Source organism: Aulonocara stuartgranti, assembly GCF_965226115.1.
Source record: "Aulonocara stuartgranti genome assembly, chromosome: 1".
Taxonomy (NCBI): Eukaryota; Metazoa; Chordata; class Actinopteri; order Cichliformes; family Cichlidae; genus Aulonocara; species Aulonocara stuartgranti.
The window spans coordinates 29923750-29949185 of record NC_138939.1 but is presented as its reverse complement, the minus strand read 5'-3'; the positions used below and the strand labels follow the sequence as shown (position 1 = coordinate 29949185).

At 40.4% G+C, this 25436-nt stretch overlaps 2 protein-coding genes across 3 annotated transcripts in view; one reads left to right on the top strand and one right to left on the bottom strand.

Annotated features, from left to right (window-relative positions):
- LOC309702167 (coronin-2B-like) overlaps positions 1 to 18300 on the top strand; it is a 54427-nt gene extending 36127 nt beyond the window's left edge. Inside the window, 12 exon segments of the mRNA XM_082526625.1 lie at positions 2282 to 2482; positions 7674 to 7790; positions 10782 to 10931; positions 11055 to 11219; positions 11383 to 11436; positions 11438 to 11500; positions 11601 to 11705; positions 12040 to 12136; positions 12498 to 12610; positions 13010 to 13100; positions 15239 to 15378; positions 15991 to 18300. Of these exon segments, the coding sequence (XP_082382751.1) occupies positions 2282 to 2482; positions 7674 to 7790; positions 10782 to 10931; positions 11055 to 11219; positions 11383 to 11436; positions 11438 to 11500; positions 11601 to 11705; positions 12040 to 12136; positions 12498 to 12610; positions 13010 to 13100; positions 15239 to 15378; positions 15991 to 16125 (1431 nt within the window). The 3' untranslated portion in view covers positions 16126 to 18300.
- Positions 17990 to 23620, bottom strand: anp32a (acidic (leucine-rich) nuclear phosphoprotein 32 family, member A). Of its 2 annotated transcripts, none has more exons than XM_082526668.1 (7): positions 23098 to 23620; positions 21043 to 21192; positions 20835 to 20957; positions 20533 to 20731; positions 20333 to 20448; positions 20113 to 20167; positions 17990 to 19277 (listed from the first exon to the last, which is right to left on the bottom strand). In XM_082526668.1, the coding sequence occupies exons 1-7, from the start codon at positions 23149 to 23151 to the stop codon at positions 19213 to 19215; spliced, it is 762 nt and encodes a 253-aa protein (XP_082382794.1). In that variant the 5' UTR covers positions 23152 to 23620; the 3' UTR covers positions 17990 to 19212. The 2 variants fall into 2 exon arrangements, with proteins under 2 accessions (XP_082382794.1, XP_082382793.1); XM_082526667.1 differs by having other exon boundaries at positions 17990 to 19280; positions 23098 to 23613.
- Positions 23621 to 25436: the final 1816 nt, after the last annotated feature.

Sequence of the window (25436 nt, the reverse complement as noted above, 5' to 3'; positions counted from 1 at the left end):
TCAGTTTGGTTTTGTTTTGTTCCACGCGTTAATCACTGACTCTGTGGCAGCGTGGAGTAGCATGAAAACATTTTCACCCAGTTTTCACCCTTCAAAAGTCTCACACCCATGACCAGTTTGGATGATTTCCCACAACTGTATGTGTGACTCTTATCATATGTGCACAGATGGGACAGCCCACCCTGCAACTGTGCTTGGAAGATGGGGAATTTTAACACAATCATAATTATGCGTGCATGTTTTCTAGCTTCTAATCACCAAAATAAGACATTTTTTCCATTTTCTATTTACATTTGTCTTCTCTTTTTATATAGACTGTATATAAACAATGTCATCATCCTGATTAACTAGCTTGTAAGCTGTCCTTTTTGAAGCCTCTCCATCTATCATTATGGTCAATAGTCAAAGGAGCTTGCAAAGAAAAGCGTCTGGACTTCTTTAAGTTACTTGAAGACGTTTCACTTCTCATCCGAGAAGCTTCTTCAGTTCTAAGGTCAAATGGTGGAGAGTCCCAGATATAACCCTAGTGGGAGTAACCCCCCACAGAGGGACAAAAGGACCCCCTGATGATCCTCTAATCGCCTGAGTCAAGGTGTGAAACTGGGTGTGGGTCCCAATCAGCCAGAGTTTCGGTGTGTTCATTGTGAAACCTGGCCCCACCTTATCATGCAAATTCCTGCAGTCGGATGGCCCAGGATGTGAGTGGGCGTTAAGGCATCTGGGAAGGGATCTCAAAACTGGATTATAGATGGCAGAGAGTTGGTGTCGTAAACCACCGCCTCTGTTCAAAGATGGTCGCTCACAGTGGACATAGATGGCTTCTTTCACTCCTCTTTCAAACCATCTGTCCTCTCTGTCCAAAATGTGAACGTTGGCATCCTCGAAAGAATGTCCTTTATCCTTAAGATGCAGATGGACTGCTGAGTCTTGTCCTGTGGAGGTGGCTCTTCTGTGTTGTGCCATGCGCTTGTGAAGTGGCTGTTTGGTCTCTCCAATGTAGAGGTCTGAGCATTCCTCGCTGCACTGTACAGCACACACCACATTGTTAAGTTTGTGTTTTGGCGTTTTGTCTTTCGGGTGAACCAGTTTCTGTCTGAGCGTGTTGCTGGGTCTGAAATACACTGGGATGTCATGCTTGGAGAAAACTCTCCTGAGTTTTTCTGATACACCGGCTACATAGGGGATGACAATGTTGTTGCGTCTGTCCTTCTTATCCTCCCTCGCTGGTGTCTGGTCTTCTTTTCTGTGCCTCTTTGCTGACTTTAAGAACGCCCATTTAGGATAGAAGCATGTTTTGAGTGCTTCCTTTACATGTGTGTGTTCCTTCTTTTTTCCTTCAGGCTTAGAGGGAACATGTTCTGCCCGGTGGTGTAGGGTCCTGATTACCCCAAGTTTGTGTTCCAAAGGGTGATGGGAGTCAAAGAGGAGGTACTGGTCCGTGTGTGTGGGCTTCCGGTAAACTTCGATGTTGAGTTTGCCGTTCTCTTCAATGTGCACGGCGCAGTCCAGGAAAGGCAAACAGTTGTCCTTTGTGTCTTCCCTGGTGAACTTGATGTTTTTATCCACAGCGTTAATGTGCGCAGTGAAGGATTCCACTTCTTGTGTCTTGATTTTGACCCAGGTGTCGTCCACATATCTGTACCAGTGGCTGGGTACTCTTCCTTTGAAAGAGCCAAGAGCCTTCCTTTCCACTTCCTCCATGTAAAGGTTGGCTACAATACGTGACGCGGGGGAGCCCATGGCACAGCCATGTTTTTGTCTGTAAAAGCCTTCGTTGTACTTGAAATATGTAGTGGTGAGGCAGAGGTCTAACAGTGTGCAGATCTGATCGGGTGTGAAGTTGGTCCTGTCCTCCAAGGAGCTGTCTTCTTGTAGTCGTTTTCTGACAGTCTCCACTGCCTCCGTGGTGGGTCAATACCATCTTTTTATTTTTTTTAGCTAGAAGTGATCATATTCTACAACAAGGGTAAATGCTAGGTTTTCAACTAATGCTAGCCAACTTCGTCAGAGAACTGCAGCCATAAACAAACACAGATGCATCCCAATTATTAATTTACAAACCAGTACTAGTATTTCACGCAACAAAACTCCAGTGTAGACATCAGACAATCGTTTAGTATAATTAGTCGCAAAACACATCATGTTATTTATCAGATTACTGCCTTCACTAGAACTAGTTTCCTGAAATGTTAGGCTTTTTCTCCCCTGTTTTATATCATTGCGTTTTATAACATCTTTGATTTTTCAGATTGTTTATCTGTGACACATCTCTCTTTTTCAGATGTCATGGCGTCCGACGTACCGAAGCTCCAAGTTTCGAAATGTCTATGGAAAAGTAGCCAACCGGGAGCACTGCTTCGACGGTATCCCCATCACCAAGAATGTCCATGACAACCACTTCTGTGCCGTCAACTCCAAGTTCCTGGCAGTCGTCACAGAGAGTGCCGGCGGAGGCTCTTTCATTGTTATACCTGTATCCCAGGTAACACTGAATTAGCTCTTTGCTCCTATATCCTTCAGAATAAGAAAAATGAGTAAATTTTACAAAGTCAAACACAAATAATAGCGTGAGTAACTCATAATTAAAGAGAAATTCTTGCAGGATAAATCTGCATTCGTATGCATTTTTTCCTCTTGCTCTGTAAAATTTCTGTTACTTTAATCTTCTTTGACTGCACAGTGAAATCGGCAAGTTGCAGAGCTCTTTCCACACAAATGAAGCACAGTTTAACTGCCACTGCAAAGCCAGAATCTAAGGCCAGCATTGTAACTGGGTTGTGCTGCCAGTAGCACAATATAAAGGCATAGTGATATTGCTTATAAACACTACAAAAGGTTTCTGTTTGCTGGAAAGTTCAAAATTCCTTTTCTTATTATGGGAAAGGGGATTGTGCCTGTTCTCAATGATATTTCATTTCACACTTAGCAAACAGACCGTGCATCACTGCTTTTTGTAGGATATACAGGATGCAACACTAGTCCTGATTTGAGTAGCAACGGTAAATAGCAGCAGTAAGAAAGTGAAAAAGTTAGCTAAGAACATGTGTTCATGTAAATTTTACTGAAAGTTGTTCCCACATATTATGTGTGTTGGTTATTTTGGGTTTGATAAAAAGTTTCTGATGATCATTTTGGGGTCTTCAGTCACATCCCAATTGTTTCCAGCTTTATATCAATTGATAGTGTGTTTGTGTGAGTTCAGTGTAACTTTTCAATAAGGAGATGTTTTAGTTTGAATATCATTCCCATTTTTAGATGGCTTTGTGGGCCTTACAGAGTGCTTTGCCTCTTTAAGAGAGACCATGCCAAGGTGCTTGCAAAGCTCTTGGCTGCCAAGCAGGGTCAAGTCTGGTTGTTATCAGGCAGTAGAAGCATTCAGTAAGCTGAACAGTTTTGCTGTCCGAAGCAGAGAGACTTCAGCTAGATTTTACGTCACATCATCGTGAGCTAACGTGTTCAGTCATGGAAAAAGACCGCCTGTGTGTGCATGTGGGCGTTTGCTGTTTAGCTTATTAGATACTTGGTGTGAGTCTCTCAGATGATGTCATGCTTTTTATGCATACTCACCCGTCACAGCACTGGCCAGAGGTAATTATGCTTTCTGAGCTGCCGGTTTTGTGAAGGTCACATCTCAGGGGCAACTCTGTTTAATAATGCACTGATAATGTTTTATACAAAATAGGTCGAAGGTTGATTTTTCTGGTGATTATTCAGTGCCTTAACACAGGTAGAGAAGGGGTGATTGTGATCAAGTTTCGCACAAATCTTGGGTCAGTGGTGTAGTTTATTTATTTGAAACATTGTTTTAATGACTGTCAAGGCTCCAACTTTGTTTCCTATTAGAATCTTCTTTTCTGGTCATAAATAAAGCATAAATGTACGTAACACCTGTCATTAAATGTATTTAAGTAGATCTATTATATGAGCCTGGTTATGTGTGAATGTAAAGTGCAGCTGAACTGGTAGACAGAGCCACAGAGTGGTATTTCTAAATAAATCAAGTCCATTGATCGTCAGGTTTGGAAAGTCCAAAGCTGATGATGGCGTTATCACAGAAAACTGAAGCAATCCCTGTTGCCAGGATGCATAACTTTATATACAGATGTATCGAGTACATAATGTGCACATACACTTAATAAGGCGTTTCATGACTTTTGTCCAGTAAAGTTCTGCAGATCTGCTGTTATATAAATAGATAAACTCAAAAAATATGGGTTATATACACCATATATATACATAATATGTTTGTATACACTTTTTGTTTTAGGTACACTGTGAAATGTTACATTTAATGGAATCTTTGGTAATCAGTTTACACCAAGCACATTTTCCATAATGTTTAATTATTTGAACAAATAAACCTTTGACTGTATATAATTCAGCTGCTTTTTACTCCAAATAATTGCTTCATTTTTATGAGTGCAGAGAATCATTTTTCAAGTGATTGGTTTTGTCTGTTAATAAAAGTATTTTATTTCCAATAAATTTAATTAGGACAAGATGTTATCATTTTGTTTATCCATGCTGCTTCAGGTAGATTCATTAGAGTCTTTAAAACTGGTGAAGCTGTAGATAACAGTCAGGGGTGTCTTAGAAGTCTGTGCAGCACTGTTTATTTAGGCTTTTCAAGGAAGGATTCAGTGAAACAATAACACAAAAATAAAATGAAAAGACAGAAAGAAAAAAGGTTGCTTCCACACATGGAAAGAGAAAGTCTGACAGATTTCAGTGACTAAAAGAAAGAGCTGAATGTTTTTCAGTCCAGCCAGTCAGTCCAAGAGGAAGTCTCGTGAGTCAGAAAATTCACACACAGTGAGCATCAAAATGAAATGATTATGGCAGCAGTTTTATAGAAACTGTATTTTGTGACAGGAAAGAAATGTTTTTAATTATTAACCTGGGGGAAAATTGCAATAATCTAAATCTTTTGAATCTGAATCTCCAGTAACTATTAAAATCAAACAACCCAAAACTTGTATTTCCCCACTGTACTTTTGCTGCTGTGTGTAAAAACCCAGCCAACAGCTAGAACTTAATAGATTTCTTCCTACAATGAAAGTACTGGACTTGAGCGTTTGCTCAGGTTTCCGCTGAGTGGATAAATTCACAAGTGGCATTTATCATATTCAGCAACAGCACAGCTTCTGTGTGATGGAGGCTGCTGTTTAATGCAGGAAGGCAGACATGAAGTTTATTTTGTGTTTTCAATCTTATTTTACAGGCTTCACCTAAAATAAGGCAGCATATATAAGATGGCACGTGCTGTTGTTTGTATGAAAGGGGCCATTACATGGTTACCACAGGAAAAATAAACTTTTTATTTATTTTTTACTTCTTTACAAAAGGCACCCACGCTATTTCAAAATGAAGCTCTGGCTCCTCTGTTAGATAAACAGACCAATCTGTAGGGGTTTGGCTAATGGTGAGGTATGAGCATGGCAGACATATTATGATGACAGCTGGCGAGACAGCCATATGTTTGCCCCTCAGACAGAGTCGCTAGAAAGTGGATGGACTACTGCTGGCACCACCTGGCACACAGCCTGGCTCTGAAAATGACACACAAGGTCACAAACACCTCTTCATCACCTCAGACAAAGAGGCAATTGCAGTGGGTGTGGTGCGTTGTGAATCAACATACTATTATTCCTATTACTACTGCTTTACTCTGTATGATGCAGCGTGTGGAGGATTTTAATTGGTTGGAATTCATTTCTCTGATAAAGTCATTGAGCTAATATTTTACCAGCAGATATATGCGTAATAGTGATGCATAGATAGATAGGTGTGGTATCTATCTAAGTTAAGCGTGACTCAGCGGGTTCACTTCAGCTGGCTGAGGTGTCGTAAGGCACATGGGAGATGCGCCACAGAGTATACATAAAAATATCAGGTTTATAGAACAGTGTCACCATGGCTGAGTTCGTCCTGTTCTGTTACTGAAACATAATTCCTCGTTCTCATCGGGGGAACCATATTACATTTTGGAAACATGACTCTGTTCGATGTCAGCTGTTAGTATTGCTGCAGTGACAGAGCAGCAGTGGTAAGTTGCATTAGTAAAGATTTATTGGGAATAACAGTTCGATAAATGTCTGCAGCAACCGCAGCGTGGTGCCGCTGGCGTATTGGAGATGCTGGTACCTGGCCAGCACATCTGCTCTTCTCAGAAAGTGCTCATATGTGCCACAGCCTCGGGAAATGACTAAAGACCATCAGGCCTAACGCTTTTCTGTCCGATAAAGTCTAGCGGGTGGTTGCAGCTAACGAGGCTATTTTATGTTATATTAAATTTCATGCGTGGTAGAAAGATAAAAATTGAGGGTGAAATCCAAGCTGTGAAAAGTCTGTTTTATTCATTTTATGTCCTATTATAAATGTAATTCCTTATAATACCCCTTAGAGCCTCTGAACCCTCTCATTCCCAACGGATGTTATGTTCTGTGCAGGTAATTAGTTCCACCCAAATAAGGAGTCCCTCAGATCCTGTTTCATTAATGATGAAAGTTCCCTAATAATAATGTGTCATCAGAACTTATATTGGCACAGCTTGTCATTGTTCTTTGGGGGGTTTTTTTTCAAGGGGAGATTTTATTACCCCAGTGCTCTACATTAATTATGAACTCCTGATGTGCCTGAGTTAGCTGTGTTTATTAAATCGAGTTGCCTTGCTTAGTCATTTCTTCTCTCATGCTGACTGATTGGATGTTCAGCTTCACGGTGGCTGTGTTCTGCCGGAGACTGATTTTGGCTCTTGTTCTTTGATTTGTTTGCAAAGCCCTCACTGTATTGGCAGTGTGTTACCTTGAAACTTACCTTTATTTCCCGGGTTGACTTCCTGCTTTGCTCTTTTTGAGCTGGTTGACTACAGCTAACCAAATTTGGCATTCACACAGACAAAGAATTCTTTAAATCTAAGCTTCACTGTGAATCTTAAAAAAATTTTTTCAATATTTTATCTCCTGTTGTAACAAAATTACATTTATTGTTTTCATTTTGGTGGGAAAGATTTGCAAGGAAATAGCTTGAAATTTCAATTTAATGCATTCTCAAAGATATTTATTATGAAAATTTTGCTAAAGCTTGGCAATGCCTCCAAAATAAGTCTTAAGGGTTCAGCAAGGACCGTGCATGCAGACGCACATGGGATTTCACAGGTGCATGACCCAGTGCTCTTAAGCAAATCTCTAAGGAAATCAGAAAAGAGGTCAGTGGATTGAGTGGACATCAAACATTCATGACATCATGACCGATATGAAGAGCTTCCTGTCATCTGCTGTTATGAGCCAGTGCCCCTCTGTGGACTCTGTAGGTTATTGCAGTAATAATAATAATGTGCCTCGGTTGTCCCTGTACAATAACCGGGTTTGCTTTGCTTTGTTCAGAAGTGATAGAGACATCTCACTGATGTGAGTCTTTCATGTTCACATCAAAAGGAGCAAAGATGAGTTCTGCTCAGTAACATTCTCTAAAAATTTATGCTATTCTTTAATATTGTCTTTAATATTGTCTTTAAAATGTCTTTTGTTTCGACTAAAGTTTTGTGCAATTTGTGATGATTCTGATTCTTTCCAGTAATATTCCTTTATAGTGATGCGATTGCAAACAATACCTCTTCATTTATGCATTGACATACTGTATGCGTTTCATCTGCATGTTGTACGTGCTTTCAGTCTGGCCGCCTGGACTCTCATCACCCGAAAGTGTGCGGCCACAATGGCAACGTGCTGGATATCAAGTGGAACCCTTTCTGTGAAAACATCATAGCGTCCTGCTCCGAGGACACTTCAGTAAGTGATCCACTTTATTCTTTTTAACTCCCATTTTTATGAGTTGATGACTTTTAAGATTCTAAAAAAATTCTCTTGTATGTGCTTAAATGCTGAGGTTGACAGCCACTAGTCCAGAAGGTGAATGGGTCGTCAGTTTAATATGGTCAGAGGCAGAGGTGTGGACTCGAGTCACATGACTTGGACTCGAGTCAGACTCGAGTCATTAATTTTATGACTTTAGACTTGACTTGAAAAAATGTTCTAAGACTTGTGACTTGACTTGGACTTTTACACCAATGACTTGGGACTTGAATTGGACTTGAACCGGTTTACTTGAAAAGACTTGATATTTTACCCCAAATATAAAATTTAACATGCATATTATATAGAGATTGAAAATGTGACGTCATTCACGGGTAGAACCGCAAAGGATTCTGGGAACTCGTGGCAAGAGGTACTAGCGCACGCAGGCTTTCAATTGAAATCAGTCACACAGCGATAAAAAGAAACACAAAAATGTCAAGAAGCTGTTGTATTATTAACTGCAATAGCCGGTCGCATGACAGCCACGGGAACCCGACGGGTAAAGAGATCGGTTGTTATCGGATTAGGTCGTTGAAGAGAAATTGTTCGAGCCATGTTTCCGAAGTAACAAAGACGCGACGGATGGCCTGGATTGCAGCCATTCAAAGATCAAATATAACGTCCCAGAACACTCCAGCTCACAGGTTAGTCTGCTCCAAGCATTTACACGAAGGTCAGTCTGCTGTTGTAGTTAATGCGTCATTTTCATAACATAATTGGTGATATAGGTTACAAGCAAGTCTGGCGCTGAACAGAAATTGTCGCGCTATGCTCCTTTGTTTATTGTGCATAAATAGTGAATTGTCCTGACACAATATTGCGTTTCGCTTCTGTTATTATGGTACATTGACAAAAACATATACTTTTATTCACAGAATAAAACAGTTGTTTTGTATCACTAATTGTCCAGTGCGATTACAGCATACAATATTATTGTCACTGCTACATTTCTGTGATGCTACCAGAAATTATTTCCACTACTAATTAATTACCGTTAAGCTCAAAGGTTATATTAATAAACGGTTAACGAATGTGTATTTATGACGACGATTTGTGAGACTGGTAAACTTATGATACGTACGATGGTCTTTACTTTCTACACGGTGCATTTCAAGGTCCTGCACCCATCCGTCGGTAAACTGTACCTGGGCTTGTTGCAGTGACCTGAAGTTACTAAACTTCACGAGTGTATGCACTCACTCCAAGAACCGTATGATTATAAATATGCATATAAATATGCTACGATGAGATAGCTGACTTCATCTAACTAGCAAATGTTGTCCAGGCTACGTTGGTGATGCAGTTTTTTTAATGTATATGATATTTTTGTCATGCGATTTTAAAGCCGGTGTTGTGCCAAAAAGTGATTGTCTGCCAAAAACTGATTTCCAGTGTTTCTGTGTATTTTTTATGTGTAATATCTTTACGTATGTTCGTAAATAGACTTCGGTGAACAGGGGATACAAAGGGGTTACATAAAGAATTAAAAAATTAACTGTTTTTTAAGTATCTTTACAACTTGTACTTACATTATAACCAATCCGGTCCTTTATCCCCACTTAAAATATTTTTACAGAACTATTGTAATATTTGCTACCATTTCTGCTGTGCTCTTGGGCAACTTACTCTTACAAAATACATTTTTAATGTTAATGAGATTTTTTTTACTGCATAAATAAAGGTTATATAAAAGTCGCTGCCAAAAACTGATTGCGGCTTGTATCTTGCTACACGAATGTTGTTTGTGGCTCAAGATGACTTTATGTCATCCATAAGGGATGCATTTGACATATGTTTAACATATTATAGCCCAACAAGTTACTTATAGCACTTTAAATATGAGCAATCGCTTTTTGGCAAATACCGGAAATCAGTTTTTGGCAGACAATCACTTTTTGGCACAACACCGGTCCTACAACCGCATCCAAGAATAACATGCAGCTTATCTCAGAACTGTCGGTGAAAATTATTCTTGGAGCTAAGTTTAATTGAGCTGCATTTTAAAGAGGTGCAATTTCACAATTTGTGTATATTTTCTAAGTTCACTATTTTGTCATGTGTTGAGAAAAACACAGATTTAAAAATTACATGGTCTAATATTTACATTTAGCATAACTGCAACATTCTTTTTTCTTTTTTTTTTTTTTTTTAAAGACTCGAAAGGACTTGAAATTCAAAATTTCAGACTTGTGACTTGACTCGGACTTTTACACCAGTGACTTGAGACTCGACTCTGACTTGCCTGACATTACTTGAGACTTGACTTGAGACTTGAGGATAAAGACTTGAGACTTACTTGAGACTTGCAAAACAATGACTTGGTCCCACCTCTGGTCAGAGGTTACTGATTCATACGGTTTGTACTGGACACGCGCTTCTGATCCGATCCTACGGTGTGCTGTTGTTGCTGCTGTGAGGTTTGAAAACGACAAATAGGCAAACATCAGTTAGCTTTTCAGCAGCTTGCTATATTAATGACATTAGGCACAAAATAAAATAGCAATCACTGTTACCCTACAGGCTGTTTTTTCGTGATACATGTACCTGTTACATTACTCTAGTGAATACTGCACAGCATTGGTAGCACTGTGCTCTGTGTAGTACTTTCACATGTTCAAAGATAATCTGATCTGGTCTGACACAGAGCCTCTATCCATAGCAGTAATCCTGTCTAATCCTAATGCAACGGGCTACATTGATAGCTTGTGCTATTTCTGATCAGACGATTTCTAGCTGTGTCCTCCTGATTGTGGTTTAGAGTTCATACTAATGTGTTGTGAAAGCACGCAGCAGTCCTGATAATTTGCTAACAAAAACAGAATAATAAAAATGTCACTTGTTATCATGTTTTGTGAGAATGAGCAAACCTGTAGGTATATTTGTGTATCCAGTAACAACCTCGGTGTGCGTTGGTAAATGTTGCAGGTGCGAGTATGGGAGATCCCAGAGGGCGGCCTGAGGCGCAACATGATGGAAGCAGTGCTGGAGTTGTACGGTCACAGCAGACGGGTGGGTCTGATCGAGTGGCACCCCACCAGCAGCGGCATCCTCTTCAGTGCAGGCTACGACTACAAGGTACAAAAACAACACAGCCACACCCCCAACAACCACAGTTATATCTCTATTTATGATCACTTTAATTGAAGTACAGCAGCCCTCTAACAGCTCCACCAAAACAATTTTTCCCGACTGAGTTAGATCCTCATCTGGAACCTGGAGATAGGCGAGCCGGTGAAAATGATCGACTGCCACACTGACGTCATCCTCAGCATGTCTTTCAATACAGACGGCAGTCTGCTGGCCACCAGCTGCAAAGACAAGAAGCTGCGTGTCATTGAGCCACGCTCCGGGAGAGTCCTTCAGGTGAGGCGGACCTGGCTGATGACGATAAACTGACATGTTTTAGTGGTTTCTGAAAAACGCTCTGCTTTCTACTGTCACAAGAATATTCTGTTAACATATTAGAGTGTTAACTTCCTTGCAAGTGTATGTTGCCTCACTCTCTCTATGTGTGCTGCTCCATCAGCAAGCCAGCTGCAAGAACCACCGCGTAAACAGAGTTGTGTTCTTGGGCAATATGAAAGCGGCTGCTCACCACAGGGTTTTCTCGCTGGAACACTCGGCAGATCGCTCTCTGGGATCAGGTCAGACAACACTTCTCCATACATGCATACAGTGCCACAGCAGGTAGATCAAGTGTGCATGTGTGTTAAAAACAATGTTTGTATACATTGTTATTCCTAGGAGGATTTGTCCATGCCGATGGTGGAGGAGGACATAGACGGGCTCTCAGGACTGTTGTTTCCCTTCTATGATGCTGACACACACATGTTGTATCTGGCAGGCAAGGTCAGCCCCGATGTCCCTACAGTTGTACAAAAGTAGTCTAAAAACTGAACTGTGTTTACCATTCATTTATTGCATATCTAATACATTTTGGATGACTGTGATTGGAATTGATGATTTATTTTTAAGGGGTGTGTGTGTGTGTGTGTGTGTGTGTGTGTGTGTGTGTGTGTGTGTGTGTTCGTGTTCGTGTTCGTGTTCGTTCAATTTAACTTGAGTAATAAAGGGAAGTCAAAGTCTGAGAAGCATTGCTTGTTCTGGAAATCTGAGCACAGCAGCAAAAAAGATGTAGCTTCAATTGCTCAGAGGTAATGACCATGTTCTGTTGCTCTGGCAGGGGGACGGCAACATCCGTTACTTTGAAATCACCACAGAGAAGCCGTACATCCAGTACCTAATGGAGTTCCGATCCCCTGCCCCACAGAAAGGACTAGGTAAGCCAGTTGCTGAACAGCAGTATCTGATCTGTCCTGCCAGAGGAGAAAGAGAAATGCTAACCCAGTCATTAACTGTCTTTAGAAACGGAGAGGTGGAATGAATCACTGTGAAAATGAGCTCAGCCCTCAACACTCCTCTAAAAACGGTGTTGCGTAGCTGAAAGGATCGTATTTACTGAAGAAAATAAAAATGAGGTGTCCGAATTGGAAATTTGCTCAAAAAAGCTTAAAGAGCTTCACTAACTTGTCACGCTGCAGCAGGTTGTTTTTGTATCTTGTTGATGAGACAAACAATGAATTCTAGGAAAGGGATGTTGGCAAAACAGCCGTCACCACATGCCTCTTTTCCTGTCTGCAGGTGTGATGCCAAAGCACGGGATGGATGTGGCAGCTTGCGAGGTGTACCGCTTCTACAAACTGGTCACCCTCAAGGGTTTGATTGAGCCCATTTCCATGATTGTGCCAAGAAGGGTGAGTGGGAATGAAATTAGACTCCATTCTGTTATTATCAGTCTCATCTTCAGCAGATGATAACCAGCATTTATTAAGTCAAAAAAGCTGTTAGATTTTAGCCAACACCTCTTGGGAACACTGGACTTATAATACCTTGGTTTGTGATGAATACAAAATCAGAGCAAGAAGAAACAAGAACAGGAATAATTAATCTAATACCATTTATTTGACCTAAGACGTGTGTTTAAAAGCAGACTGGTGAATGAGCATCTCAAAGTCAAAAGGTGGAAAATTATCAAAACCGTATGTAATTCTTTGAGATAAAAACTCTTTACCAAAGACATCCGAACGTTGAGATAATCAGCAGTGCTGAGCAAATGGTTGCTGAGACATCTGAAAATGTTTGTTTGTTTACAGTCAGACACGTACCAGGAGGACATCTACCCCATGACGGCAGGAACAGAACCGGCCCTGTCAGCCAGCGAGTGGCTGAGCGGAATTGATAGAGGTAAGCAACCCGTCAGAGACGCACTTGTCTGGCTTGTTAAACAGCATTTTAATAGGGGAGCGGCATCTTATTCATTTGCTGCAACTGATTTCCATGATGACTTGCATGCAAGGTTGCCTCTAACAAGTAAACAAAGCTAATGTAGATTAATTTACAGCAAACTTCAGTCACTGAGTGTTTTTGTTTTGCTGAATCATGCACTGACAACATGTAGCTTGTGTTATCACCAGCATGGTTAAAAAAAAATCCCCACAGTTGATTTATTTTAATTGATGCAATCCAGTCCAGTTCATTAACATTCAACTTTACTATATTGTGAGCACTACTTCACAGCAATAGTCATCTCAAGCTTCTACAGTAAGAGTATTAGAGAGAAAATCCTCAATAACCCTCTAACTAACAACAGCAGGGAGGTAGAACTCCATTTTAGCAGGAAGAAACTTTAGCTGGTCTCAGCTATCAGCTGGGGTGGGGGAAATGAAAGGAGAGAAATGTGGAAAGATGGTAAACAAAAACAAGATAAAGCACAAACTACAGGACAGAGATGACAAAGTGAATGTTGTTCTTAACAGTGGCATAAAAATGCATTGGGAGTAAGAGAGAAGGGAGTGATGGAGAAGTGATCAGTGCTTCATGGGCAGTCCCCAAAGAACCCGGGCCTATAGCAGCATGGCTAATGGACTGGGTCATCTGATCTGATAACAGTAAAGAGAGTGTCTGCCCTGAACCCAAGCTGGCTCGACAGGAGAGTAGTCAGATAGATGAAGGTGCTACCCCCCATTTTAACTGTTACAACATCTAAGCTCTTCATGTTCATGTTTCATGGAGCTTTAAAATAAGAACTCAAACCAAGTGAACACTAATGCAGTTCACTTCAATTTACGTTTTTTTCATATACTGCCAAATCACCTCAAGGTGCTTTATACTCTAAAGCAACACACACACACACACACACACACACACACACACACACACACACACACACTCACTCTCAAGCATGAGCAAGTAGGAAGGAAAGTGGGAAGGAAAAACTCCCTTTTAACAGGAAGAAGCCTCCTGCAGAACCAGGCTCAGGGAGGGGCGGGGCCATCTGCCGCAACCAGTTAGAGGTGAGAGGAGGAATACAGGACAAAAGACAAAAGTGAAGGCTCTGCTTCTCATTTTACTTTTAAATATCCTTGGAAGCACAAGCAAGCCGGCAGTCTGGGGGTAAAGTGCACTATTGGGGTGGTATGCTACTGAGAGGTATTAAAGATAAGATGCGGTCTGATTATTCAAGTGAAGAGAAATGAAATTCAGGATGTTAAAAGTATGTTTTGAAAGTCCCGTTCTTTCCTTCTCACATTGTGTTTGCTCTCAGTGGGTTAGGGTTAAATATCTGCATTTGCAAAAATTACCATCCGATTCACAAAACCCACACACCTGCCAATTTTGTTCTTACAACCACGCGTATTTCACTGAATCGGAATCAATGTAAATAGACAGGTTTTTTTTTTTTTTTCTCACGAGTGTGATTTTAATATGCTCGGCAATTAAAACTATAGTATGGTCACTATTTTGTAAAGGAAATTTTTTTAAATAAGAGATGCTTTCCAGTCAGTATTTTGTATTATTGACATTTACATTTAGTTTTTTAGTTTTGTGAAGATTTTTTGGTTCATGGGCTTTTTGGAAGATCAAATAATGACCTACAGGAGTTTTTATTATAACTAATATTGTTTAGTTTATACTATTTAAATTGTATTTGAAGAAAGTTGTCTTCATTATTTGTGTGTAGACATGGGCTGAGATAGTACTATATATATATATATATATATATATATATATATATATATAATTTTTTTTTTTTTTTTTTTTTTTTTTTTAAGAGAACAAATGAACCCAATGCTGATACTGAAATACTGATGAAGTCTGGATAACAAAAGCTTAGTAACTTTGGAAATTGCTTTAGGCACTGAATCCATATCCTAATCATGTTGTAGAATAACTAAACACTTGAATATGTGGATGTCCTGAAGAGCTGAAGACGTGCATGGATAAACGGTAGATTCTCTGGTGTTGATCTGTGGACGGCCGAAGCCTCTTGCTGCTTTGTGTTGGTTTTCACAGGGTTCATTTTCTCCCTGCTTTTCAAACAGACCCAGTTTTGATGTCCCTGAAGGATGGTTACCACCGGCCAAACCAGGTGGTGTTCAAGGTCCCGGTGAAGGAAAAGAAGAGTGTGGTAGTGAATGGGATCGACCTGCTGGAGAACGTACCACCCAGGACAGAGAACGAGGTGTGTGAAGGATGACAAGTATAATATAAAATAATTGCAGCCTTTAATGGAGTGTAATAACGCTGTAACTGAACCGCAACTTGTTTTTGTTGTACAACTGATTCACTTAAAGTGGATCTCTATACATTTCTTTCCTTTTCTTCTGTATAATAGTTCAAAGTCATCTTTATTACATTATGCATGCATTAACCAAAAAAAATGTGAAACGTGCTATTTTAGCGCTCGCCCTTTGAGTCAGCTTTCTTCTGATTGGCTGCCCTTTGTGAGACTGAAAAGCCTTTGGTGACCATTTTTTGGATATCCACTGTCATACAGTTTGAATAGTAAAAAAAATAAAATAAAAAATCAGAAACTAAGCTTTTAGAGCAGTCTGACCTTTTGGCTCATGGGGTCCATGTAGTAGCTGTTCCACAGCTTTCGATCATAAGAGTAGAGCATAATGTACTGGTGCAAATGATTTCAGAAAAAAGCTGAGAATGAACCCAGCCTTACACAACTTGCCATTAAAACCAAATGTTTCGTCCTTCATCCTGCCAATGTCCTCTTTTCCTTGTTTTGAGAGCTGCCGTTGCGCTCATGTTCTTCCACGCGTTTCCCACCTTTTCCACACAGCTCCTGCGGATGTTCTTCCGGCAGCAGGATGAGCTGCGGCGGCTGAAGGAGGAACTGACCACCAAGGACGTCCGAATACGCCAGCTGGAACTCGAGCTCAACAACCTGAAGAACGTTAGCCCCAACAACGCCTGACCTCTTAGACTCCTGGACTGGCAAAGCCTCGCTTCCTTTGCCCCCCCCCCCACTTCTGACCTCCAACAACCTTCTGAGCCCTTCGCCCTGCTTTTTTGATATATTTCATTATATCATAACTTCATTCTTCCTGCTGTTCCACGTAGTGCACACAATAACATGGTAACCATTGGATAATGTTAACTGATCCAAATACTGCAATATTGCAGTAGTGACAAATACAAGTAATGAGGCATGACAGATCAGGGATTGCTACTTAAGCATTAAATCGCTGATATAGAATGCAGAGAATTTTGGTATTTTCAGTTTTTATAAATGTAAATGATTGATCTAGCAGTGTTATTCCATGCCGCCTAGGTATTCGTCTCACTTTGCCTACCCTCTTGTCCATGTGGCAATGCCTTGATCACCATGCAAAAAAAAAAAGAAAAAAAAAAAAAGTCCTGTACTGACCAAACCACCTCTGAATTATAATTTTTATGTTGAGGTTAAAACTGGAGAAGACTATTATTGCTCCTATTTTTCTTCCCCAAGGCCTTAGACCCTGCTGCAGACCCAGTTTGCAGCGAGCTGCAACATTATCTCAAAATGGCGGACGAGGAGAGCTTTGCAGACATGGACCATGTTTTTCCCACCGGGCTGCTTATCCCATTACCTACAAACAGTGGCTAGAGATTTACTTTGTCACACTGACACTTAGCTACTCCAGACAGTCTTTCCCCAAGGACAGCACATAGCTCACTTTGTTCAGGTATCTCTTTATTTAAACAATGGGGACGCAGCTGAGGAGACATGGATCCGAGGGAAGCTTTGCTGGCTGTTACTGGTTTTTAGGGCTAATTTTGATGGGGTAATGTATATTTGCTTTTTATTTATTATTTGTCACATCTTACCTTTTTAGCTAATAACATGTATATTTCTTAATCCCTTTGTTTTTGTATGACACACTGCGCAAGTAATGATTGTGATGCTTGATAGATTTTGCTGAATGTTTCCGGTGGAAATGGTGCAAGACTTGTGTGAAACAGCACCTTAAAAAGGTATTTCCTATTAGCTCTTTGTCTCCAACAACGTAACTTCAGATAAGTTATGAAGCTATATAATTTCCTACTTTTAAAAGTGCAAACTGGAATAATAACCAACCATTTGACATTTAAACCAAGTATATTACTATTACTGAGAAATGTTTGTCTGTAGCCGTGTAATTTTTGCTTTCAAGACGTCAGGTGACGTGCCTCTCCTCCACCCGTACCGACAACACATACAGGAGAAATTTGCGCTGCCTCATTCAGCTTTACATTTGAGCATTCGAATTTAATTGGCACTATTTTAAGAGCCGAGCTGGAGAAATTCCACTGCATGCATGACAAGGATGGAAATGGTAAGTTAACAGCGAGTTACGGACTAAAGGTCACAAGTCTTTCCTCATAACATCATCGCAGGCACATAAAGGGCCAAAGCTTCATAGCTTTAGCTAGAGAAGATGAGCCCTTAACAATGAACAATGGTAAATATCTGTGTTAAATAAAAGGCTACAGTGAAAGTAGACAGATCGATGAGCTGCAGTGACAGACAGGAGACAGGTCGAGTAACTGTTTAGTCATGACATTTTTGACCAAACAGTTACTGCTGCAGACTCAAAGTAAACCCCAACTTAGATTTGCTTAGTGTGGTAGCAGTGTACTGTAGATGTATACATACGAGTTCAGTATTGTGGGAAAAAAAAGGCATTCTGTAAATTCTTTTCTTGATTTTCCATGTAGAGGATCAAAAATGACAACTGTCATCACTCCCTGGAATTCTGTATACACTTTTTTTTTTTAATATATTAAACTGTGTACAAGGACCACAAACGTCAAACACATATATAAAAGGGATTTATTGAAGTGAATGGAAGGGGAAAAGAAAGAAATCAGCTGATGACAGTGGATTTAACATGTAGTGAAAAAAAATCACTGAGGTAGGCCAATTTGACCATTGCGTATACTGGAGGAAAACAAAGTCCAAACAGCTGACCGTTTTCCAGAGTTTACATTTTGCAACAATAAATTTTCGATGCACATACGTTGTGGCTGTAACCTCCATTTAAATCAAGCACTCCTCTACACCACCAGCACAAAATTCAAACATTGCCATCTGTGTGTGTCACAGAAAAGAACATGGGGGGGGGGGGGGGAGCAAAGAAAGCAATGAGCTCTGATGTTTTGTCCTTATGGAAAGATGATGCATACAAAGTTATGTTCAAATTCAAGAAATTTCACACTGCGTATTCTTAGATAAAGCAGCATACATATTTAATATCTTATTACAATTCATAGTTTCACCTCAGTTGTCTGTTCAATGTCTGCCGTCATCAAAGAGAATACAAAAAAATAGATTTGGTCATTATTTACAAGAACACGTAATTTCCGAACTATCAAAGCTGAGGGTTTAAGAGGAGGAGGAGCAGCTTTGACAAGGGCAGACATTTTTTTGCTAGGATTTAAAAATATGTCCCGTGAGGGTCACACTGCGCATGTTCAGACAGAAGTTTCACACCAGGACAGCAGAGAGTATTGGCATACTGGTGACACTACAAACACATAACTTACATTAAAAAGAAAAAAAAAAAAGAAATACAATTAAAAAAATAATAACAAGTTTAAGACGAGGAGAGGACAGCCATACATGAATCCAGTAGTTGACTTTAAAATGTATTAGACATGCACTCTTTATTTTAATTTTTTTTCCTCCCCTCTTTTTGGGGCGGTCTTAAAATACATCAGAAATTGGTCTTACACAAACAGTGAGGAAACAAAAACGTCTCTCAAAAAGGTTTATATTTGCTATTATTTGATATTACAAAACTGGTGTCCACGAAGCAGTTAAAAGTGGACAGTAAAGACTGGAACACGGGGGTGTCAAAGGTACACAAATGTAACCTTTTCTTTCCCTTCAGGAAAACCCGTCTACCTAACTGGCCAATAACAAAAGAAACCCACTCCTACTGCAATATGAAACTGAGGGGAAAAAATACATGGGGGCTGTTGGGAAGTGACTGGGAGATACAAGTTAAAAACAGTTCACAACTTAGCTTAAAGAAGACTCTCAATCGTCATCATCTTCCTCCCCTTCTTCATCCAGGTCCCTTTTTCTCTTCTGACCTCGCTCTTCTTCTGAGAAATAAAAGTCACATTTATAAGACAAATACAGCATTACAGATGAAGAAAGCTCCACGTGACCAAAACACATTATCCTTGTCCTCGTTTCACACTTGTCTCCCTGTTTTGTTTGTATCACGCACACATAAGCTCCCTCTGAGGCTCAATATGAAGCCAGCACACAGGGGTGAAAACTGCAAATCATTTGAATGCCCACTAGAGGCTAACTCCCAAAGGATTCACTCCCTATATTTATTTTATTTAACCTTTATTTCTACATTTACAAGAGAGACCCGTTTCCGACAGTATAATGAAATTACAATTAAAGAAAGTAATAATAAAATAGCTTTTGGGGGACAGCTCCATATTTATTTGTACATTACTTTCCATTAACTATAAAATACCTCTGTTTGTGCACAGATAACAATACACTCTGAAATGCACCTTGCTAACAAAGCGTGCTAGCCATAGTGGCAAGGTTTAAGCATTTTTAGCATTAACTTAGCATTCTACAGTCCCAAGCACAGTCATTTCTGGCTCTCCAAAAGACAAGCTTGCAAAAACCATAATACTGAAGATCAAGGCTTCAAAACATGAGTTTACGACCTACAAGGTGCTGTCACTGTGCCTACTCCCATCCTTTATATACCGTCTATGGTTTATACATGGTGTATATATAGTGGACACAGAAACTGTAGCATCTCTCCATGTTAACGCCATGTGTAAAATATCCAAAGGGCATATTTAAATTTGCTAATTCATAAAGGTTAAGAAAAACAAAAGCAGTCCACTATAAAGAATAGCATCAAGCGTGTGCACTTATTATGCATTTGGAGAAGTTGCTCACCTTCGTCATCTTCATCGTCAACCTCTCTGTCATTCAAATCATCCTCCTCTTCCTCCTTTGTTAAAAGACAAGGCAAAGTTAGTGAGATGATTCACTTCCGGGTCTCGCGGAGTTGAAGCCAGAGGACGAGAGGCGGGATTCACCATGGCAACCAGTCTACTAACAAGAGCATTTTTACATAACTATTAGAAAAAGCACATCTCATTTATTCTCATCTCACCTCTCCACTGAGGTCTTCCTCTTCTTCTTCTTCATTCTCCTCTTCTTCATCCTCTCCTTCCTCCTCCTCCTCATCTCCCGGTGCTGCATCTTCATCATACTCCTCATCATCTACATCTGGGTGAAAGTGGTCAGTTAATATAAACACCAGCATTAGCGTCGCAAAGACATACATGAGACCCGACATAGTCTTGGACATACCATCTTCATCTTCCTCATCATCATCCAAGCCCTCTGCATAGACCTCAGCATCAGAATCGGGTGCTTCTTTGTCATCTTTGTCATACCCATCCAGGTACGTGAGCTGGGGTAATAGCTTGAACACGTTGTCTCTGTATTCGTTCAGGTTTGTCACTTCACAGTTAAACAGATCTAGGCTTTTCAGGGTCCCCAGTTCTTTCTATCAGAACAAAAAACAAACAAAAACAATCCAGTTTGATAAACAACAACGAGCTGTTTTGCATGTTGTGCTTTTCCCCCCCCCTCATATTTCTGGGACTCACCAGTGGTTCTATTGTGCTGAGGTCTTTAATCTTGTTGCCACTGAGGTTTAGATGTGTGAGATTGGGGCACTTCTCCGCCAGAACTTCCAACCCTCCTGAGATCCTGTTATCGCTGAGTTCAAGCTGTTGGTCAATTAAATAATCAAAACCTTGCAAAACTTTACAGTCTGAAGCTACAGAGATTTGTCACGTGATGAAAAGCACCCACCTTTTTGAGTTTATTTAGCTTCGGCAAGTGGGCAACTGTCGTCAGACCAACATTGATTGTGCTTAGAAACTCCAGCTCCTCAAACTCGTCTGTTAGACCCTCGATCTTGCCTTCATTTGAGCGACAGTTGTCTAGCACTAGTTCTTTGACCTGAAGCGTAATCAAAAAATTAAAATGGTTAGAATTTGTCAAACTGCAAACATCATATTTGTTAATCCCAATCAACACATTACATTGTTGCTTTGTTACAGCAGTCAGCAATGACAGGAAAAAATGCTAACAAAAAGCAAGCACATACCAAACAACAATCCATACATTTCTGTAAATTCAAGACACATTTTATTTTCATTACTACATTCGTCTTTGACACTTTAGTTAAATTGTATCAACAATATTTGGAATCAGCTCTTAATTGTAAAAAAATATATATACACATATAAACATTTAAATTGATTTACTTTTACCATTTTTTAAGAAAATAAATAAATAAATCTGAAGAAAATAAACAAACGTCCTCCTACAGATGAACCAGCTCAACACTGGGCGGATGCCACACTTCAGTGTAGCAGCAGCAACAGCGTTAATTTTGGCCCTGCGCACTGATATTTAAATAGTGTGATATGCGGTCACAGGTGGGCTGTTATCGGATATTTCACCTCGGCCTTGAACGTGACTCAGCCAATCAGCAGTGAGGACCAGAACTATAAAAAAAAAAAAAAAACCCCAAAAAAAACCCCACTGTCCATCAGCGGTCATTGTACCGCTGTAAATATCGCGATGCGTTGACTCTTTCCATTACGTAAATATGACATTTATCTCGCTTTTTTGACACATTAGTAAGAAAGCGATAAAGTACGGCTGCCGTGTTTAAAGCGCAATAAGAGACGTGCGCGTGAGCTATGAGCGACGCAGATGCACATTAGTCAAAACAAGCCGGAGCCAAACAGACCTACGAGTCGTGCACAGGGTCATTTGTGAGTAGGAGGGGCCGCTAAAGCCGATTAGATAGCTGCCAGGCAAACGTTTTCATTGTTGCTCGCGCTAAACACTTCCCGATTGGACTGATGGTGTGTATAGACCTCTATTAACACGAAGGTATGATGACTGGTTCGTCGTTTGTGTCGAATGAACGGGATTTCGGTGTATTTCGAATAGCCTTTGTTTCTCGGTAAAATGGCGGCTTGTCCTAGTTCTGGAAAACTAGAGCAACAGCGCGGCTCGACGATTTCCCCCCCTGTTTTCACCGGGGGAGCTGGGACGCCTAAGCTTCGAGAAATCCCGATGAAAACGAGTGAATAGCCACACGACAGTTGATAATGAGTCGGGCGTAGCTCGTTTTTGATCTCTGCGTGGGGTTTTTTCGCGCAGCTTGGTGGCCGCTAACGGTCCACGGTAACGGCACTTTTATTTCGGCCATCTGTGCGCACAGTGACTCCGGATGGAGGTTTGCAGGCTCCCCCAGCGTAAAAAGCTGCTCCCTGCAGACATAAACGACTTGAACCGGACGGTTTGTGCAACTATAGCAGCGGTCTGCAGTTGTAAGGCGATAATTCGAGGCTGTGATCTTTATGCATCACTGATAATGTTCACGACTTTGAGTGCTCGCATCCTCAACGCGCCAAGTGCACGGCTTAAACTGTTTTTTTTTTTTTAGGTGAACGTATTTCCCAGTCCAAGCATGCACACTGAGCCTCAGACAATGACTAAAAACAAGAATCCCGACAACGCGGGGTTCGTGGATCAAAAGTTACAAATATGGCTTCTCACACTGCTTGCCTTGTTTATACCGCTGGCATTAAAAAAGAAGCTGTGGTGCATTCTCAAACTGCACATTAAAACGTGAAGCTGGAGCCGCACTAAAAAGTTCAAGCAGCGGACCCGCGGGGCACCTGCCCGCTGTAAACACGACGGCAAAAGCAACAATGTGACCCGACGTCCCCCATCATCTTTTTAACTTGGAAGAAACTTTGTATCCCCACGCCAAGGCATCACGCGAAATATTCTCCATTAGCCGAGAGTGAAGCATTATTACAGCGAGCCGCGAGGCCAACTTACGTCTGACGGAGTGCGGTTCCGCAACTCTAGGTGAATTCTTTTCTTCATGTCCATCCTCGAAAGGCTCACCCCGTGATACGATACACACTTTTAATAATTACTGCAAATGCAACTACCACCTCCAGAGCAGGCTGCTGCTGTTCATTCAAACTTGATCCGCTCGGTGGGCGGGAGCACGTTTCAGGATTGTCGTCACCGCCGACCAATGGCACGCGCCAAATAAAGAGGGAACGGATTTACAGACGCGCGGGCCAATGAAGGCGCCCTTATCAAACTGGGTGGGGTTTTGTTGTCTAAGTTTGGTTGTTTGTTAACTTAAGTTTACATGGAAATAGTAATACTGTAATGTTTTTCACTGAATACATGCAGTCGATGCACAACCACCACCCTTAAACCTCCACCTACATCGAAGCCCAGCCCCATACGTTTTGAGGTTTTTTGAAGCTTAATTAATTTTACATTTAATTTATTGTTAAATTTAACTGACATATTAATTGTACAGCTTTTTAATTTTCATCATTTAAAAATGCACACTGTTCCATCCTGCCTCTGTACAAAACAAAAAATATAAATTATTTTAAAAAGCATAGAATAATGACACACTAAAAAATATTTTTTTTCCTCCATAAAACGTCTAACAACTATAAAACAACAACAGCTATTGCATGTAATGTTAGAAAATTTGCCCAAAAAAGTTGACATTGTTATTGTATGCTATGCAAAAACAACTTTAATGACCCATAATATATAAAGAATAACATTTTGATATTAGAACTTACCATTTTTCAAATATTACTGATCCAGAGTGGAGAAGCAAGAATAGATAACCTAATAGTAAAATAACACCAACCGGGTTGAAAGACCTGATTTTTCTAAGTCGCATGTGATAACTGGCATTACTCATGTCTTTTAATAATGCTAAGAGCTCCTTGTGTGGCTTTGAGGTACAGTGGGTCATCCACTAATAACAGGTTGGCCAGCACGTAGACTGATGCCATGAATGCTTTGGAATAAAGGGCTAGATTAATTTAACTATTCTTCTCCAAACAAATAAAATAGCACAGTGCTGAGTTTTTTGGGCAGTCTGAGATCCACTAGGGGTCTTCTTCACAGTTTCACTCAAGTGCTGGCAGGTCATGAGTGCTCTGCGTGTTGCTGTGTGCACCTTTTCCACAAGGGGGAAGCAAAGCCTCAACTGTATATCCAGTGACCACCAGGAGGGTGTTTAAAAAATTTCAGTTAAACTCAATTCAAATTTTTCTTTGTGTTTTTTTAGCAGAAGTAATGGGTAGAACGGATCCTAGCACAATGTGGTGAAAAGTAATGGCTATTAATATACCACAAACTTCCTGTTAGTTAATTTAATTGTAATTTGAACAGAAAATGATGAAATATATCAGCACAAAGAATGCTTTGTTTCTGCCAAATAAATACATGTCACTGGTTATCAATAAGGAGGAGTGTCCGTCTCTCTTTGCGCCACTGTCTCACTCCATATCCATGAAACTTGTCTGTGATAAATAACCTGCATGCTCATGATAAGGGCAAATGAGAGTAACCGCCAATAACGGAACTGCTGCCTTTTCATTGCCCACGGCACTCTCAGCAGCCCTTAAAACCATCGTCTTTCTCTTCTCTGTTTCGCTCCATTAATGGTGAACAAGTTGCTGTCTAACAGGAATGCTCCTGGTTAACGGAGCTAACCTTAACTACAGGGGACACCAGCCCGCTTTCTATTATAAAGTTGTGAAATTTTGTGACTCACATGTACCCTACAGTTTAATAACAAGATACAGGATGAGATAGTCAATTAAAGCCATTACCAAGTAAAATCATATAGTACAGCTACCTTCTTATATTTGCTCAGTGTTGGGGGGGCTAGCATACAACCACAAAGAGGCACAAAATAACAAACTATTATGCAGCATTAACCCAAAGAGACAGGAAAACACAAGTTTTGTGATGCAAGTAAACACAAAAGAGATTAAAATGCGGCAACAACTGAAACTGTCACAAACAGAGCTGCATTTTTGTGTGTGTTGGGTGTACTCTGGGTAAGTGTTGGCCTTTGATTTTTGAATTGTGCATCAGTTTTTTCCAGATGAAATATAATTCATTATTCCCTCATCAAAATGTTTTTGATTAGCCTCTTTGGAAAAGTTGGCACCTTTACAAAGGTTTATAATGGTTCTGTGTGACAGTGAGCCCAAGTCTAAGAATTAGCTGGGAGAGGATTGAGGAGATGAATGTAAGAACTCTGCTACTAGAGGGCGACTCTGTGCTTTTTCTCCTGGCACTTTAAACTCTGTGCACATCATATAAACAATCTGTTTACCACC

Coding starts and splice junctions, on each gene's coding strand:
- anp32a (XM_082526667.1), bottom strand. CDS start 23,151: ATGGACATGAAGAAAAGAATTCACCTAGAGTTGCGGAACCGCACTCCG. Junction 20,732..20,834: donor TCAGCACAATAGAACCACTG/GTGAGTCCCAGA, acceptor TTGTTCTGATAG/AAAGAACTGGGGACCCTGAA. Junction 19,281..20,112: donor TGACGATGAAGATGACGAAG/GTGAGCAACTTC, acceptor TTTATTTCTCAG/AAGAAGAGCGAGGTCAGAAG.